Genomic DNA, 19457 nt, shown 5'->3' with positions numbered 1-19457 from the left:
CTTTCTCCTTGTTTTTCAAGGTAGGGTCTCACTCTAGCCCAGGCTGACCTGGAATTCACTATGTAGTCTTAGGCTGGCCTTGAATTCAGTGATCCTCCTACCTCTGCCTCCCAAGTGGTGGAATTAAAGGTGTGCGCCACCTCACCTGGATCTTTGTTTAAAATTACTTACTTGCAAGCAAAGAGAGTCTGCCTTGATTCTAAAAGCACGAGACCGGTGGGTGACAGTTTCACCTAATTCTAGGGTCTGTTCTCTCTTCACAATCCAACATGCATGAATTTGGTCCCTCTCAGATGCCAAGGAATTCCCAGTTTGTTCCGACATCAGCCAAATAGCTCACTGCAAGCAAGCCAAGCCAATGTACAAAAATCAAAACAGAGGCTTTGGGCATCACAGGTCTCTAATACCAACCACTTACCTCCCACCAGGGAGCACTGTTGCCATGTGGGTACTGGGGAGCTAAATCTGGGCCCTCAGGTGTCACAGGCAAGTACCTTAACTGCTAAGCCATCTCTCCCGCCCTAGCAGTGGAAAGCTAGCCACCTTTTCTCCCTCCCTTCCTTCCTGTGAAGACAAAGCTCATTCAAGGTTTGATACCAGTAAGGTTGGAACGAAGTGAACATTTTCTGAGACCAAAACATCTTCTGCTTTGTTGGACAGTATCCCAGCTGGTGATGCAAATGTGCACAAACAAGAACTGCTGGGACACTGTGTTCCCCCGGCTCCCCAAACACACGAAACTCCAAAGACAGCTGGACGGTCTGGGTGTCATTTTATTGACAGCAGTTTTCACGTTTTCTTCCCACAAATGCTTCCTTGGAGCAGCAGCACACAGGCCCAAGGACGGGCAGTCTCTGGCGAGGGAGCGAGGCAGGCAGGGTGCACACGTCCTTGGCAGGTGTTTGGCCCCGGCAGGATGCAATTCTTCAAGTCGGAATCCCTTTGGGTATTTGAGGACCAAGGTTGGGGTGTGTGTGTGTGTGTGTGGACAGGAAGTCTTCTATAGGACTCACATCTCAGTCCAGGCCCCTCGTACTATCCAAGTCCATCCCAGCTTTAGGACTCTGGGGGGCAGCAAAATCAAGCCCACCCACCTCAGCAGGGGCAGATTCATCATCCTGTGCCCTTTCACACACACCTGCTTCCGCCGGTCGGTCGCAGTTAGAGGGAGTCCGCCCTACGGTTAAGACGGAGCACTTCCTCTATGAGCCCCTGCAGCTGCATCTGTGCTTGGAGGGCTGGGAAAACGGGGCTGCCTTCCTGGCGCTGCTGCAGGTGCCACTGTCCTCAAATCTTCAAGGAATCACGGGAGGGGGGGGGGGGCGGGGGCTACAGGTCTGCTTGGGCTGCCAGCTGTGCTCTGCGACCACAGTGCACACTGCCCTGCCCTTTCTTTTGCCAATTGCCAGTGCCTAAGCCGCAGTGCCAGCAGGCCCAGAAGGGCCCAAAAGCCACTCTGTGTCAGCACCTGGCAATCATGGGTAGGAAAGTGTCTGAAAAGGCAGATGGATATGGGAGCAATGAAAGTTTCATTTGATAATTAGGTATCTGTAGTGATTTGATTTTATTTCCTTCACTTTAAGCCAATCATGAAATTTCACAGTGATTTCTGAGGTGGGGACAGGAGGACGGTGGTGGTGTTCAGAACCATCAGGGCTGTGGCCCGGAGGTCGGGAGCCGAGGAGGCTCAGGCAGGGCGGGCCTCACTGGGGCAGCTGCAGGAGTACGGACTGCCCGGCCGGCAGGTAGGTGATGTTCCTGGAGCGAGAGAGCTGGTACGCGATGTCCTCGGCAGCCTCGAGCTTGCGCAGCTCGATGAGGCCGTCCCCCGCAGTGGCCAGGGAGTTGGCGATCAGCTCGGCTGCCTTGGAGTCGCCCTCGGCAGAGATGATGGCTGCCTTCTTCTGCTGCTCAGCCTACAAAGGAGAGGAGGTAGAGACAGACCAAGAACACAGCGGAGGGTGTGCATGCCAGGCCCAACTACGACCGACTAACTTGCCCTCACAGGGTCACCAAGGAACTGGGGGCTCCCTTCCCTTGTGTTAAAGCCACTAAGCGCATTATACACCTGACCTTATGTCTTATACTTCACTAGCAATCTATCAAATGCCTCTTTTCCCATCCACGGCCATGGAAAAGAGAGAGAGAAAAAAAAAAAAAAGAAATGTGGCTGGGTATGGTGGCACACGCCTTTAATCCCGGCATTCGGGAGGCAGAGGCAGGAGGACTGCCATGAGTTCAAGGCCACCCTGAGACTACACAGTGAATTCCAAGTCAGCCTCAAAAAAAACCAAAAAAAAAAACCCCACCAAAATAAAAAATGTGAATCAATCCTTGGGGTTCATCTTTGCCTGTAGTCCCAAGTCAAAGGAAGAGTGGTGGCTTCATGCCTGTACCCCCAGCACTCAGGAAGCAGAAGGTAGGAGGATCACTCAGCCAGTCAAGAGTACAGAGTGACTGTTTAGGAAAACCGAACCAAAAGAAAAAAACTCAGCAGAGCTTTAGCCTTTCATCCCAGCACTCAGCAGAGCTAGGAGGATGGGAGGCAGAGCTAGGAGGATTGGCATGAGTTCAAGGCTACCCTGGGACTACAGAGTGAGTGCTGGGGTCAGCCTGGGCTAGAGTGAGACCCTACCTCAAAAAAAATTAAAGCAAACAACCACCACCACAAAAATAAATAAATAAATAAATAAATAAATAAACCAGTTCAGCTGGGGGGAGGAGAGAGTTCCATCCTGAGGCTGTGAAATAAACGTACAGCAACCTGCCCGCCTTCTGCTTTGATACTCAGGACAAGAGCTCAGAGCCTCACACATCCTAGGAGGCATTCCACCACTAGGCCACAGCCGCAGCGAGGGTGACAGCACACAGAATCCGTGGGTGGTGGTAGACTTGCTACAGGCTCTGCAGACTCAAAGTATGACAAGCTCCTGCAAACGGTGCTCCTGTCCCCAAGTTAAATCCCTCTTCTCCCTGGTTCTGAGGCCTGAACGGTGCTGGCTTAGGAAAGCTGCTGGTGAGGAGAAAGGGACAGCAAGCAGTCTTTACAACCGCCCCGATGGCCAGGCTGCCGTGTGAAGACGTGCTCCACCACCGACACATCTGGATGGATTTAGTGATGGGAAAACAAGATCCAGTGACGACAGCACATCTGGCACAGTTTGATCTTGTTTTACAGTCAGTTTCACTATGTAACCCACGATTAAAAATGACTTCTCAGCAAAGCTGAACTTATTCCAGGAATAACATTTTTTATTTATAGGAGAAGGTTTTTGATCTTGGACAGGTAGAAAAAAAAATTACCCATTGGTGACTTAAGAACATAACTTCACATATTCCTGACTAATCCCCAAAGACTCTGGAAGCAATTGCTGCAGCAAAGTCCCTCAATCCTCTTCCGGTTATCCCGGAAGAAGAGTTGACAGACGATGAATTTCCAGGCCACCCAGCAGATGGAGAAGCCAAGCACAGGAGAAAGGGAGGGAGCGCCTGCCATCTGGTTGGATGCTCACCTTTTCCACCACAAATCTGGCCCTCTCTGCTTCCTGCTGAGCCACCTGTTTGGCTTCCACAGCTTCTGTGAACTCCTTCCCGAAGGTCAGATGTGTCTAAGGGGAGACAGTGAGCACAAGCTGAGGCCGGGTAATTGCTTAGACAGCGTTGCTGGGAGGCCTCCCTGCTGCTGCAATGAAGAGGCCAGGAATGGCTCTAGCAGCTGGAGGCACTGGGAGACACCCCTTCATCTCCACCTTCTCGTTCACCCCAAGTTCACACGTCAGGTTGTTCTGCTGCCCATGCTGTGCCACACAACATTCTGCCATCCTTGCTGTGGGCATTCCATGCAAACCATAGTGAATGAGGCTTTTTTTTTTGGTGGTGGTGGGGAAAGGATTTTTGAGGTAGGGTCTACCCAGGCTGACCTGGAATTCACTATGTAGTCTCAGGCTGGCCTCGAACTCATGGCTATCCTCCTACCTCTGCCTCCTGAGTGCTGGGATGAAAGGTGTGCGCCACCACACCTGGTTTGACTGAGGCTTTTGGTTGGGGCCTATAGGCACTAGGAGGTGGCTACTGCATCTCCTCCCTAGGAGACTCGTGGGCTCCAGGACCTCCATCACTGACTACTGCTCTTTTAGGCTTCTCTAATGCCCTGTTTCAACACCCGGGAGAGGCCATGCGGCAGGTTAAGACACCAAAGGTGGATGATGGAGCTGGTTGCCAGGGATTCACAAGCCTGTGGCTCTCTCCTGATGGATTAACCAGTCCACTTCTTGCTCACTGCACCTCCAGCCCTAACAGGAAGGCAGCGAAGGTGGAGCACAAATCATGGCACCCCCAACATACACACGTGGTTCTGGTAAAGGGTTTAAAAGAAAGAGAAGGCAGGGAAAGCCATTGGCCAGAGCGCGGGTTGAAGTATGATTAACCCCAGACATTCCCTAATCACATAAATAACTGGGACTTGGCTGAAGCGACTGTCTCTAAAGATAGTACAGACAATGGAAACAGACCTCAGAGCTCGTAAGGCCAAGCCCAGAGCAATTTACTCCATCTAGCTTTCTACTGAAAAAGCAGGCACAAGCGAAGAAGAGCATCGGTCTCACTATCAGTGAGATTCATTTCCTCCTTCATCCTCCCAATCTCTGGTCTTAAAAAATATAAGCAGCCTCAAAGTTTGGAAAAGTAAATCCTGGCCTCACTGCCTCCATAGATTTCAAGGCTTTCTTTTTTTTTTTCTTTTCTTTTTTTTGAATTTTAGTTATTTGAGACAGAGCGAGAGAGTGAGCGGGGGGGAATGGATGCACCAGGATCTCTAGCCACTGCAAACAAACTCTAGCCACACGTGCTACCTTGTGCATCTGGTTTTATGTGGGTACTGAGGAATCGAACCTGGGACCTAGGCTTCGCAGGCAAGCGCCTTAACCACTAGCAACCTCTCCAGCCCAAGTTTTTTTTTTTTTTTAATTTTTAAAATACTTTATGAATTCATTTGCAAGGGAGGGGAAGAGAGAATATGAACACACCAGGGCCTCCTACCACTGCAAGCAAACTTCAGATGCACATGCCATTTTGTGCATCTGGCTTTACTGGGGACTAGAAATCAGGCAGTCAGGTTTCCCAAGCAAGCTCCTTTAACAGCTGGGCCATTTATCCAGCCTTCTTCCAGAACTCTAAACACTGCACTCCTGAGTCTTTATTTTTACTATTATTTTTTAAAGTAGAATCTTTTTGGTGGATTTATTTATTTGAGAAAGATAGAAAGAGGGAGAGAGAGAGAATGGGCAGGCCAGGGCCTTCAGACACTGTAAACAAACCCTAGATGCATGTGCCACCTTGTGCATCTGGCTTACGTATGTCCTGGGGAATCAAACCTGGGCTCTTTGGCTTTGCAGGCAAGCGCCTTAACCGCTAAGCCATCCCTCCAGCCCCACTCCTAAGTCTTCATTGAGACAAGTTCTCACTCTGTCACCTAGGCAAGCTCCAAATCCATGGCAATCCTCCTATCTCAGTCTCCCAAGTACTGAGGTTACAGGTATGTACTAACATGCCTGACCAGGTCTCACAATGAAGGCACACTACTTTTCTTTTTCCCCTCCAAGGTAGGGTCTCACTCTAGCCTAGGCTGACCTGGAATTCACTATGTAGTCTCAGGGTGACTTTGAACTCACAAGACATCCTACTACCTCTGCCTCCCGAGTGCTGGGATTAAAGACACGCACTACCACGCCCTGACGCTGCACTACTTTGCTTGACCCTGTCTGAGTTCTTGCTCAAAGCTCAGGTAAGAAAATATAATCTTGGCTATGCTTATCAAACCAATAAGCACCTCTCTTAATGTTCATACCCTTATATTAATGCTACTCTCACTTTTCGTAGAGAATATTCTCTTTTCAAATGACAGTGACCTTGGGATGACTCAGAAGGTATCATGGTAATGGAAAGAAATGACCGCAGTGCTCAGTACTACAATATCTCTATCACACCTTCCAAGGCTCAGGGTCTAATGTGGAAGAAATGGCAGAAAGAATGTAAGAGCCAAAGGAAGGGTAGGTAGGACTCCTTACAATGTGCTCCCCGCAGAGACAAAATGGCCTCGATATCCATGACCTCACAGTGCCTGACACTACCTACACAAGACCATCAAAATAGGAGGAAAAGATCATGGCATCAAAATAAAAGAGATGAGGAGGAGATATGATGGAGAATGAAGTTTCAAAGGGGAAAGTGGGGGAAGGGAAGGTTATTACCATGGGATATTTTTTATAATCATGAAAGTTAATAAAAACTTTTTTTTTAAAGTTTTTTTTTGTTTATTTTTATTTATTTGAGAGTGACAGAGAGAAGGAGGCAAAGAGAGAGAGAGAGAGAGAGAGAGAGAGAGAGAGAATGGGCGCGCCAGGGCTTCCAGCCACTGTAAACAAACTCCAGATGCGTGCACCCTCTTGTGCATCTGGCTAATGTGGGTCCTGGGGAATCGAGCCTCGAACCGGGGTCCTTAGGCTTCACAGGCAAGCGCTTAACCGCTACACCATCTCTCCAGCCCTAAAAAATTTTTTTTAAAGAAAAAAAATTAAAAAGAAAACATAACTTGGGCTGGAAAGATGGCGTAGCAGTTAAGTGCTTGTCTGCAAAACCACAAAGGACCCTGGTTTGATTCCCCAGGACCCATGTAAGCCAGATGCACAGGGTGGCACATGCATCTGGAGTTCGTTTGCAGTGGCTATAGGCCCTCGCATACCCATTCTCTCTTTCAAATAAAAAAAAAAAAACCCACAAAAATACAATCTTGAGAAATGAAAAATGAAGTATGTAATTAAGGAGTAAAGTTTCTTTCTAAAAGGTCTAGCGGAGGGCAGCAAATTCCCCAGGAAATCTAATTTTATTCTCACACCTCTTAGATATGGTTTCTTGTGGTCAGCCCACATTTCCCCAGGATGGAGTATGTGGTTGGAGTCCAGCAAAATGCCAAGTTTTCTCTTAGGTTTTTACTTTGTGCAGTCTTAAAGGCAAGGTACGTGGGTTATCAGTTAAGTGAGGAAGAGAGAGAGATCATGGGACTGGCTCTCTGCAGAGGAGCCAAAGGCTGCAGCCTGGCATGCTGCCAGTAGAGGGAGCCCCAGTCCTTCCCCTAGGAGCAACAGAAGGACCAAGGTGAGGGGAGCCGCACCAGTGTTTAAACAGCTGCACAGATGCACAGGGAGGCGGCCTTTCCCTGCGGACGCTCTAAAGAACTGAACAGGAAGCCATCTACTCGGACAAATCACCCCAAAGCACTTTTCCCGGAGAATCTAGCAACACGACCCCTTCCCCTCAATGTGAAATGCTATCCTGCCTGTATTGCTTTCTGTCTGAGCTATGACATTCAATGTCACATAAATACCGACCATGTCTCAAGAGGCCCGCTTACACCTTAGAGATGTCCCCGCCCCCTTCCAGGCCTTGAGGAACAGAACCATTCATTTTGCACTCTCTCACCTTTCACTGGGGTTCCCAGAACTCACTTTACTGAGCTTTGAACACTGAAGTGTTGGGAAATTCCTAGGAGTCAGGCTGGGAGGTATGTGCTAAGAAGGCCTATCGGCTGCTTTCTGTGGCACGTCGCAAACACTCAAGTTTGCTGGTTAGAGACCAGCTAGGGGCAAACAGAGGTTCTAAGAAAACTGTGTGTGGCAGACAAAAGGTCATGCATCAAGAACGTTCCATGCCGGGCGTGGTGGCGCATGCCTTTAATCCCAGCACTCGGGAGGCAGAGGTAGGAGGATCGCCGTGAGTTCAAGGCCACCCTGAGACTACATAGTGAATTCCAGGTCAGCCTGAGCCAGAGTGAGACCCTACCCCCCCCCCCCAAAAAAAAAAGAAAAGAACATTCCATGTGTTCAAGTCTCCCATCTAGAAAAGTGTGACATAGAATCTAACTGTGACTACCCAGCAACAGAGCCAGGCACCCGAGTAAGAACTTGGCAGTCCCTTCTCCTCAGCCTCCCCAGGAACTTACCAAGGACACGTCGTCCAGGATGAGCCCAAAGGTTGCTGCTCGCTCTGTGAGGTCATCACTCACCTGCCTGGAGACCAGCTCTCTTTGGGTGATCAGTTCTCCAGCATCAAAGCGAGCCTGGTCCCAAAGGCAGGGGCAGAAAGCAGGTCATGTTAACGGGGATGCAGAAAAGAACTGGCGGCGTACTGTATTAATAGCCCCAACCTAACCAAGCCCTGACTAAGCTCTCCTTGCTACCTAGTGACCTCTAGGGCTGTGTTCTGGACTCAAGACCCTGGGTCCTGTCCGCTCACCACCACCGACTTGAGGATCTCCGTGGTGATGGACGGCAGCACGCGCTCGTCGTAGTCCTCGCCGATGCTGGTGTAGATTCGAGGAAGCTGGCTGGCGACAGGCCGGAAGAGGATGCGCAGTGTGATGTTGACATTCTGCAAATCTTAGGGTAAGGAACAGACATTAAAGTTAAGAGAAGGGATGGCTAAGCGGTTAAGGTGTTGGCCTGCAAAGCTAAAGGACCCAGGTTCGATTCGAACGTAAGCCAGATGCACAAGGGGTGCACGCGTCTGCATTGTTTGCAGTAGATGGAGGCCCTGGCACGCCCATTCTCTCTCTGTCTTCCTCTTCTTCTGACAAATACATAAATAAATAAAAATAAAAAATGTCAAGAGAAAATCCACAGGTGTCCTTTCCTGTGACTTCCCCTACCATAAATTCAAACAGGCAAGGAGCAGCTGTGTTCTGGTCTCCTTGGCAGAGGACCCAGCAGAGCAGCACCGCAGCTAAGACTGCTTAAAGGGTTTGGAAAGACACTCAACATTTCAAGACAACGCACAAACCAACGCCATGGATTCTAGGGTGAGGCCTGCCTTTCCAAGGCCTGGAGTGTGCACCGAGTTGAGAGTCAGCCTCAGCTTACTGTGGGTCTGGTGAAGACGGCACCAGCTGGGGGCCCACAGGCTGCTGTACCCCACTCTGCTGCTCACACATGATGCAGCCAGGTGAAGCCTTAGCCAACCTGAGCTCATTTCCCTGACTGTGAGAATGGTGCAGAAAACCGAGGGAGAAGTCAGATATGAGAGCACTGTCTCGTAATCAACAGAATTAAGGAGGTCTTAAAATTCTCTCACTGTACACTTGCTACCTGATACTCTGGTACTCCCAGTGTGTGAGGAGTTCTGTCTGGTACAGGGTCTGAGGGCAGCAGGTGGGCCACTGGCATGCTGAGGGCTTAGACGGCTGATTATCCACAGGCTTGCCCAGCACCTGAGGAGAGAATCTGCCTTCTCCTGGACAACTCACGGCTGTGCAGAGCTAAAGCACAGCTACACTATGCTTGCAGCCATCCACGCCACGAACCAAGCACCCCACCAGCAGTGACCTGGCCACCAGCAGAGGTGGGAAATGTGTAACTCCACACAAGCCTCTGCTCTCTGGAGGCGCCTGTCCAGGTTTTAACCAACACGTACATAATGCATCCTTAGAACTGTATGACAGTACAGAAAGAAGCCCCAACAGGTGGAAAGTTCAGAAGAAGGCTTTTAAGTTAAACCCATGTTTCTTCAAACTGCTCCCATCTTTTCTTGGCAGAAAGCAGGCCAGTCATTACATACGCAGCTGACACTTTTCCCTTCGGTACTTTCCTGCACCCCACATGGCCTTGGCCCGGTCCTCTCATGCTCTGAACTTTTTATTTGAGAGAGAGGGAGAGAGAGAGAGAATATGGATGCACCAGAGCCTCCAGCCGCTGGAAACAAACTCCATACACATGTATCACACCTTGTGCATTTGGCTTAGTTGGGTCCTGGGGAACTGAACCTGGGTCTTTGGGCTTCGTAGCAGGTGCCTTAACTGCTAAGCTATCTCTCCAGCCTGGTATTTTCTAAAAACATTTTATTATTATGATGATGACGATGATTTGAGAGGGGGAAAAGAGGCAGATAGAGAGAATGGGCACGCAAGGGCCTCTAGCCACTGCAAATAAACTCCAGAAGCATCCACCTCTTGTGCATCTGGCTTATGTGGGTCCTGGGGAATTAAACCTGGGTCCTTATGCTTCTGAGGCAAACACCTTAACTGCTAGGCCATTTCACCGGCCCCTTTGTTTTTAGTTGTTTTTTTTTTTTTTTATTTATTTGAGAGAGAAGGAGAGGGGAAGAGAATGAGTATTCCAGGGCCTCTAGCCACTGCAATCAAACTCCAGACACATGCATCACCTTGTGCATCTGGCTTTATATGGGTCCTGGGGATTTGAAACCTGGGTGCTTTGGCTTTACAGGCAAGGACACCTTAAGCACTAAGCCATCTCTCCAGCCTGTTTATTTTTTGAGGTAGGGTCTCACTCTAGCTCAGGCTGATGTGGAATTCACTATGTAGTCTTAGGTTGGCCTCTAACTCATAGCATCCCTCCTACTTCAGCCTCCTGAGTACTGGGATTAAAGGCGTGTGCTACCATGCCCAGCAACATTTTCATACATGAGCCATTATAATTTGTAGCAAGTTGTCTTCCACCTGCACTGTCCCTCCCCACAGCAGGTGTTCTTATAATGAGAGGCTTAACCTCTTTGGATCCTGATATCCCACAGATGCTTCTGGGGGCAAGAGAAAAGCACAGCACCTCTCCACACCTCCTACTTTACCTAACCACAGGCAAGACCCACCTTTGCTACCAGTGATGACTGGTACATTCCGTGGTCGAGAGCGGCAATCAAAGATAATTGGTTTCTGCACCCAAGGGATGAGAAAGTGAGTCCCTTCCCCTACCACAATGTCCTGCACTCCACGGAATCGGTCAAAGATGACAGCTCTATGCCCAGCATCCACTAGGAAGAAAGAAAAATGACAGGTCAGAAAACCCCTTGAGTCTGTGAGCATGTCTTTGAAAGATGTTGGCTGGCCTCACCCGTGTCAGGAGTTTACATTTCTGCCCTTTTCTAATCATTTATTAAGCTTCTCTTTGCTGCATCTTCCTGCACTTTTGGCTTCTTGAGGTTTCTAACACACCTAAGCAATCATTTGTCTCTTGCAAGGATTTCAGTAGCAGGCTGCTCTCAACATCCTTTCTCCTTTCAAGGAGTAGCTGATAGACCAGGCGTGGTGGAGCACTCCTTTATCCCAGCACTTGGGAGGCAGAGGTAGGAGGATCACTGTGAGTTCCAGGCCAGCCTGGGATAGAATGAGACCCACATCTTGAAAAGAGAGAAAAAAAAAAAAGAAAAAGAATTGACCTCTGGACCAAAAACAAACAAAAAAGATGTACTGCATCTTAACAGTGATTCTTATCCGATCTTGTTTCTGAAAACATGTCCACCAGGGCTTTAAAAGCCATCATGTAAATTACCAGTAAAGTATAACATATGCAAACAACAAAATCACTTCCATAGTGACAATACTTCAACCATATGGATATAGTCATAGAAACTAGAGGTTTTATGATTATTTTAAGGTTTTTTTTTTTTTGGTCTAGGTAGACAGTCTGCATTTAAATATCAACCATTCTCCTCTTTCGCTTCTTCCCTTAAAATTTATATGTATCCAGTACATTTAATTGAGAATTGTTATGTTTTTTTATTATGCTGGTATTTTCTTTTTATTTTTTAATTATTGTTTATATTTTCAATTAAAAATGTACAAAATACAGTTATGCTGCTGGTCTTGTAAGAACTATTCAATTTCCATAAATGTATACCTGTAACTGCAGCAGTTCACCAATTTCAAAAATTTGTAATTTGTTATCATTAAGACCACCTCAGATTTAAAGGCTACCTTACTGTACGTTTAAAGTGTATTATAACAGTGTGGTAGTTAATAAAACACTATTTATTTTCTTAAAAAAAAAAAAGAAAAAAAAAAAGAATTGACCTCTGAATGAATTTGATTAACCATCCTATCGACAAACTCCCACCAACACAATTCCGGTAATCACTTCACCAAGATTCTATAATTCATGAGCTCTTCACCATACTGCATGTACACACTGGCTCCAATATGACCCACTGCCCCTAGAAGCAGTGTCCTCACTATGGGAAACCTAAAATTCAGAAGTGCTCTTTTCAGTTGCTTATTTTTTTTTCTAGATAGGGTCTCACTCTGGCCCAGGCTGACCTGGACTTCACTATGCAGTCTCAGGCTGGCCTTGAACTCACGGTGATCCTCCTCCATCTGCCTCCTGAGTGCTAGGATTAAAGGCGTGTGCCACCACACCTGGCTTCATTTCATTTATTTATTAGAGAGAGAGGGAGAAAAGAAAGAAACATAGAGAATGGGTGTGGTAGGGCCTCTAGCCACTGCAAACAAACTCCAAACACATGTCCCACCTTGTCCATTTGGCTTACGTGGGTCCTGGGGAATTGAATCTAGGTCCTTTGGCTTTGCAGGAAAATGCCTAAACCACCAAGCCATTCCTCCAGCCCCAGTCTTAAACAAAAAAAAAAAAAAAGAGGAGCTGGGTGTGGTAGCACACACCTTTAATCTCAGCACTCGGGAGGCAGAGGTAGGTTAGCCATGAGTTTGAGGCCACCCTGAGACTACATAGTGAATTCCAGATCAACCTGGGTTAGAGTGAGACCCTACCTTTGAAAAGCCAAAAACAAAAACAAACAAACAAAAAGCTGGAGGAATGGCTGAAGGCACTTGTTTGCGAAGCCTAAGGACCCAGATTTGATTCTCCAGGTCCCAGGTAAGCCAGATGCAAATGGTGGTGCATGTGTCTTGGAGTTCACTTGCAATAGCTGAAGGCCCTGGTGCACCTATCCTTACACACTCACTCTCTTCCTCTGTCTCTAATAAACAAATAGAAAGCCTTAAAAAACAAAAAAACAAGAGCTGGGCATGGTGACACTTGCCTTTGATCCCAGCACTTGGGAGGCGGAGGTAGGAGGATTGCTGTGAGTTCAAGGACTCCCTGAGACTACAGGGTGAAGTCTGATTAGCCTGGGCTAGATGGAGACCCTGAAGGGAAGATGACAAGCAAACAAACAAAGGACAAGCTGCACACCAAGGGGATCAAATCTGACAATGCAGGTGACAGCATCACCTCCAATGGCTAGAGCATCTACAAACACCCAATCAGCAACTGAGCTGGAACTCTTTGGCAGGTACAATAAAAAATGTTGAGCCAGGTGTGGTGGCGCACACCTTTAATCACAGCACTCAGGAGGCAAAGGTAGGAGGATCACTGTGAGTTTGAGGCCACCCTGAGACTACATAGTGAATTCCAAGGCAGCCTGAGCTAGAGTGAGACTCTACCATGAACACCCCTGTCTCCCCAAAAAAGTCAAATGGGCATATAGACCAGCAGAAATCTTCCGGAAGCTGCCCCCACCTAGGGCCTCACCATTATATAAGGCAGAGTTCACCACGCCTCCTGCAACCGCTAAGGCCAAGCCAAATTTGCCGATGGACTCAAACACTTTAGCAGCCATTTTTCCTTCAGTTGGACCCACTCACACCTAAAGAAGAGGTAAAAACAAAACAAGATGACAACTCCAAATCCTTAAAAGAAAACAACTGAGACGCAGCATTCACTCCTCAAACTAAGTATCCATGCCCTATTCCCGAGAGTTCTAACTTGTAACTGGGCACCCCATAATAAGCCTTCAACATCTCCCAAAGTGTAGCATCAAGTCGTCTACTTTTTTTTGTTTTGTTTTTCTTTATTTCAAGGTAGGTTCCCCCCCCCCCAAACTATGTAGTCTCAGGGTGGCCTCTAACTCATGGCAATCCTCCTACCCCTGCCTCCCAAGTGGTGGGATTAAAGGCATGTGCCACCATGCCCGGCTAAGCACTCCACTTTTTGTTTTTGTGGTTTCTTTTCAACCACTCAGGAGTCTGGGACATTTGGCTGTCATGGGAATGAGGCATCATAGTAAACCACACTTCCATTTCCTAGACAAACAGGCCCCAAGAGAGAGAGGCTGTGTGTGCTGTTAGTTTTGTGCAATGTGGGTTTGGAAAAATAACTCAAAGAATGTGTTACAACTGAGATGCCAATAACAAATAATCGTGACTGTGAACATTTAAATTAGGCAGTTCCCCCCCCCCCCTTGAGGTAGGGTTTCACTCTAGCCCAGGCTGACCTGGAATTCACTATGTAGTCTCAGGGTGGCCTCAAACTCTCAAGTGATCCTCCTACCCCTGCCTCCCCAGTGTTGAAATTGAAGGCACGTGCTACCACACCCTGCTATTAGGCAGTTTTCTTAATCTTCACTCTATACAGATAATTGCAGATGGGGAAACTGAGGCTCAGAGGGATTGGTTACATTGAGGAGGCCAAGATCACACAAATATTAAGTGGCAGTATCAAGATTTAGAACCCAGAGGTCGAATTCTAGAAGGCTCAGCTGAATTCCTCACCATACCACTTCTCAACACCCTTATATAAGAATGCCTTGTTACTGGAGCTAGAGAGCTGTCTTGGCGGTTAGACACACTTGTTTGCAAAGCCTGACAGCCCAGCCCAGGTTCAACTCCCCAGCACCCACGCAAAACCAGATGCACAAAGTGAAGCACACATCTGGACTTCATCTGCAGCCTGGCATGCCCATTCTCTCCCTCTCTTTCTGCTTGCAAATAAATAATAAAAAGATTTTTAGCCAAGCATGGTGGTGCATGCCTTTAATCCCAAGAGAGGTAGGAGGATTGCCATGAGTTCAAGGCCACTCTGAGACTATAGAGTGAATTCTAGGTCAGTCTGAGCTAGAGTGAAACACTACCTCGAAAAACCAAAAAGAATATATTTTTGTTTTAGTATTTTTATTTATTTGAGAGATAGACAGAAAGAAGCAGAGGGAGAGAGAGAGAATGGGTGCACCAGGGCCTCCAGACACATGTGCCACCTTGTGTAGCTGGCTTACATAGGTCCTGGGGAATCGAACCTAGATCCTTTGGTTTTGCAGGCAAGCACATTAATCGCTAAGCCCTCGTTTGCAATGGCTGGAGGCCCTAGCGTACCCATTTTCTCTATCTCCCTCAAATAAGTAAATTTAATTTAATTTTAAAAAAGAATGACTTATTAAGAAACGGGAGCTGGCAGGGGCGCAGTGAAGCAGAGCTCTTCGGGACTGGAGGTGGAGCTGCGGCCGGGTGGCTGGGAACACACAGTGAGATAAGTAGAAACAACCCACCCAACCTTGAACTTTTGAATGCCCCGCCCCACCGCCGACGTCGCTCCCTTCCGAAATCTTCCCTCCTTTCCTTTACACCGCCACTCCAAGATCACCGGGTTTTCTCCACGCGCATTTACTTTCCTTCCCTGACACCAGGACACCAACCCTCTCCATTTCTAATAGCTTCTGGATTTTTCCTTACCCTTCCCCCATACACACCTCCCTCCCCCTGCACAACCCCTGGCCGGTCCTGGACTCAGCAACTTTCCTCTTTCCCACAAACTCTGTAACATGCATGCACCCTGCTCGCGCAACGTGCCTAAAGGACAACAGAAAGCTGCAAAAGCTGCCAGATACAGACCAGAAGCGCCCACCACAATTCTCACCTGCTTTCACTCTGACCTCCACATGAATTCCCCAACTACGCATACTGCGCGTGCGCCAAAAAGCTCCTCCCCTTCCACCACCCTCTCTCCAACACTCTAGCTCTCGATTGGCCGGGCGGAGCGCGGTGAGTTCTGGGAAGCGTGGTTTATAGCCTTCCTCTGGCTCTATGGCTTTTGGTAGGGGAACTACAATTCCCAAAAGGCCATGCAGCGGCTGTCCCGCGCAGAAAACTCTTTTCTCTTTGGTGGTAACTGGTGGGATGTTGCCGCAATGCCTTTTGGGGACTGTAGTTCCTTAGGAATAAACGCACGTGCCTGTTTAGTATAAGTTCCCGAGACTGCTGGAAGAGAGGATCCTCAGGGCCCCGGGTAGGAAGGTGACACAGAAAGATTTGTGATAAAGTGTACACGTGGGCACTTCAGAAAATGTGTTGAAGTAACTGATGAACGGAGGTTTTTTTTTTCTTTATTAGAGAGAGAGAGAAATAAGCAGATAGAAAATGAGCGCGCTACGACCTGTAGCCACTACAAAGGAACTCCAGACACGTGTGCCACCTCGTGCATTTGGCTTTACCTGGGTCTTGGGGAATCCACCTGGGTCTATAGGCTTCTCCGGCAAGTGCCTTAACCGCTAAGCCATCTCTCCAGCCCTGTATTATAAAATTTTTCCCCCTCAGTTTATTTTTGTCACTTATTGCGGCTGCTGCTTCCTTTTAAATTTATTTTTACTTTTTGGTGGTTTTTGAGGTAAGGTCTCGCTCTAGCCCAAGCTGACCTAGAATTTAGTATGCATTCTCAGGCATTCCTCCTACCTCTGCCTCCCGATTGCTGGGATTAAAAGCGTGCCCCACCCACCAAGCCTGGCCTAATTATATTTTTAAAGTATTTTATTTATTTAATTATTCGAGAAAGAGGCAAAGGCAGATACATAGGTAGGTAGGTAGGTAGGTAGGTAGGTAGGTAGGTAGATAGAGAAAGAGAATGGGTAAGCCAGGCCCTCCTAGCTCAAATGAACTGCAATGAACTCTAGTTGTATGTGTCACCTTGAACATCTGGCGTTAGGTGGGTTCTAGGGAATAGAATGTGGGTCCTTTGCTTTGCCAGCAACCACCTTAACTACTAAGCCATCTCTCCAGCCCCTACATTTAATTTTTTTTTTTCCCAGAGAGAGAGAATTGACGTGCCAGGGCTGCAGTCACTGCAAACAAACTCCTTGTGCCACCACTAATGGGCATCTGTGACCTTTCTCTTGCCTGGCTTATGAGAGTCAAACATGGGTCTGTAGGCCTGGCAGGCAAGTTCCTTAACTGCTGAGCCATCTCCCCAGGCCCAGTTTTTGTATTCTTACATAGGATACCACACAAATGATGAGTGAAAATTAATTTTAACAATACTGGGCCCATTTCTGGATACTAACAGGATTTGATTCTTTCCCATTTTGGTATGCTTCTGTTCTCTCCATCCTCCTTTTTTTTTGTCCCCCTTGACACAATCAAACGTCTGGAGACTCCCATGGCAGGCTCTTCAGATGGTACGGGTTTGTCCTAACCAACCATAACTTTACCTTTCTACTAGAGACTATGAGAGCTGCAGACTTAGTGTACTGTCTTCATTGTTCTGTTGTCAGTGTTGACACAGTAAGCGCTCACTATGTATGTGTTGAATGAATCAGTGATGGAGAGCATCAGAGTGGTTGGTAGACAGGCTTTGGCCAGAAAACACAATGCAGGATGCTTAAGTATCTTGTAAGAGTAGAATTTAAAAAAAAAAAAAGAAGGAAAAAGAAAAAAAAAAAAAGAATAGAATTAGTCATGTTTGCTTGTCATTCAGTGTCAGTATCAAGAATGTTAAAAACCAGCCAGGCATGGTGGCACAAGCCTTTAATAGCAGCACTCGGAGGCTGAGGTAGGAGTATTGCTGTGAGTTCAAGGCCACCCTGAGACTACATAGTAAATTCCAGGTCAGCCTAGGCTAGAGTGAGACCCTACCTTGAAAAACAAAAAACAAAACAAAACAAAACAAAAGGACACAAAAAAAAAAAGCACTAAAAACAAAGCTGGTTATGGTCACATATGTCTATAATCACAGCACCAGCACTGGGAGGCTGAGGCAGGAGGATTTCAAATTCAGGGCTAGCCTGGGCTATATGAGACCCTGTCTGAAGAAAAACAAAATAAACTATGTATGTATGTTGAAAACTGCTGTGGACTTGTTGCTCCATAAACATATAATCTGTAAGAAGCACATATAGGGGGCTGGTGAGTTGACTTAGTGGTTAAGGTGCCTGCCTGCAAAGTCTAAGGACCCAGGTTCGATTCCCCAGTACCCACCTAAAGCCAGATGCACAAGGTGGCTATAGGCCCTGGTGCCCTCATTCTTTCCCTCTTTCTCTAATAAATAAAATCAGTCAATGTTAGTGGACTTTGAGGCTTATTAGTCCAGCCCCATTGGATGTTCAGAACTAGCTCACTCAGTGTGTTAGTTTGAATGTATATGGACTCAGGATATTTTTTATCCCCAAAGGAGAAGATAGCTTATTTTGAAGCCAACCATGAATGACCATGGCCCAAGAACACAGAGTTAGGTTATCCCAGATTTCATCTTCAGCACATTAGCAATTTCATGAAGTTTTTATAGTTGGACTCAGGTGTTTTATTAAATCTTGGAGATCCACCTGCTGGAACTGAGCTGATAATCTCCTCCATGTAGAACAGCTGACAGAAAGCTGGAAGAAGCCATTCTACATGTAGTTCAATGGGAGAAAGAGATACCACCAGTGAAGATACTCAACAGTGGACACTGCAAGCCTTATAATTGGCCAGCCAGGCCAAATGAGCCAACGGGTGCCATAGTAGCACGTCTGTCATGGTGGAAAACAACTGCCCTCCAATTGGACTGGGGGCCTGCTCCATGGGGTGGGGGGGAAACACATCCCTGATACTGAAAACTTAAAACAGGGGTAGTCATGAGCCCTAGGGGTGTAACATCTGCTGATGTCTGGATAAATGTATATACTATGCTCATCAAACTGCCCAGTAAGCACTTCTCTTAATATTTATACCTGTATATTAATGCTACTCTCACTTTGGGTAGAGAATCTTTTCTTTTTTTCTTTTTTTCTTTTCTCGAGGTAGGGTCTCACTCTGGTCCAGGCTGACCTGGAATTAACTCTGTCATCTCAAGGTGGCCTTGAACTCATGGCAATCCTCCTACCTCTGCCTCCCAAGTGCTGGGATTAAAGGCATGTGCCACCACGACCGGCAAGAATCTTTTCTTTTCAGATGGCAGTGACCTTGGGATGACTCAGAAGATATAGTGCTGGAAAGAAGTGACTGGAGTACTGAGTAACATCTTGATCACACCTTCCAAGGCTCAGGGTTTAATGTGGAAGAGGTGGCAGAAAGAATGTAAGAGCCAAAGGAAGGGTAGGACTCCTTACAACGTGTTCCCTCCAGACATAAAATGGCCTGGATATCCATGACCTCATAGTGCCTGACACTACCTATACAAGACCATCATAAGAGGAGGAAAAGATCATAACATCAAAATAAAAGAGAGACTGATTGAGATGGGGAGGGGATATGATGGAGAATGGAGTTTCAAAGGGGAAAGTGGGGGGGTATTACCATGGGATATTTTTTATAATCATGGAAAATGTCAATAAAAATTGAGAAAAAAATAAATAAAACAAATAAATAGATAAATGCAAAAAAAAAAATCTTGGATTTCTGGCCACCTGGCTGCAAAAGGTGTCACTGGAGATGGATCCTGGGGTCCAGCTCTAAGGTGTGTTTGGGACAGACTTGATTTTCAGCCAAAAGACCTCTACACTCACATCCACATGCATGTGTGTGCATCCCACACATATGAACATGCATACACACGCACACCTCACATACATGCCCCCACAAAGCCAGGAGTGAGGGTACACAAGACCAGTATGGCGGCAGAGTCAGGTGCATCTTGGGGCTC

The 19457-nt window shown here is 47.2% G+C and overlaps 1 protein-coding gene across 2 annotated transcripts; it reads right to left on the bottom strand.

Annotated features, from left to right (window-relative positions):
- Window positions 1-755: 755 nt before the first annotated feature.
- Window positions 756-15549, bottom strand: Phb1 (prohibitin 1). 2 transcript variants are annotated; one of them, XM_045159708.1, is made up of 7 exons: window positions 15486-15549; window positions 13329-13443; window positions 10654-10815; window positions 8290-8432; window positions 7997-8113; window positions 3513-3608; window positions 756-1916 (listed from the first exon to the last, which is right to left on the bottom strand). In XM_045159708.1, the coding sequence occupies exons 2-7, from the start codon at window positions 13414-13416 to the stop codon at window positions 1704-1706; spliced, it is 819 nt and encodes a 272-aa protein (XP_045015643.1). In that variant the 5' UTR covers window positions 13417-13443; window positions 15486-15549; the 3' UTR covers window positions 756-1703. The 2 variants fall into 2 exon arrangements, with proteins under 2 accessions (XP_045015643.1, XP_045015644.1); XM_045159709.1 differs by lacking the exon at window positions 7997-8113.
- Window positions 15550-19457: the final 3908 nt, after the last annotated feature.

This window comes from Jaculus jaculus, chromosome 9, assembly GCF_020740685.1.
Source record: "Jaculus jaculus isolate mJacJac1 chromosome 9, mJacJac1.mat.Y.cur, whole genome shotgun sequence".
Classification (NCBI taxonomy): Eukaryota; Metazoa; Chordata; class Mammalia; order Rodentia; family Dipodidae; genus Jaculus; species Jaculus jaculus.
This window is presented reverse-complemented; position numbering and strand designations above follow the sequence as displayed.

What these genes read in the sequence shown, in the direction of transcription:
- Phb1 (XM_045159708.1), bottom strand. Translation starts at nt 13,416, where the DNA reads ATGGCTGCTAAAGTGTTTGAGTCCATCGGCAAATTTGGCTTGGCCTTA. An exon ending in AGATCCTCAAGTCGGTGGTG is followed by an intron (nt 8,114 to 8,289) that starts GTGAGCGGACAG and finishes CTTTGGGACCAG; the next exon opens with GCTCGCTTTGATGCTGGAGA. An exon ending in TCCTGGACGACGTGTCCTTG is followed by an intron (nt 3,609 to 7,996) that starts GTAAGTTCCTGG and finishes GTCTCCCCTTAG; the next exon opens with ACACATCTGACCTTCGGGAA.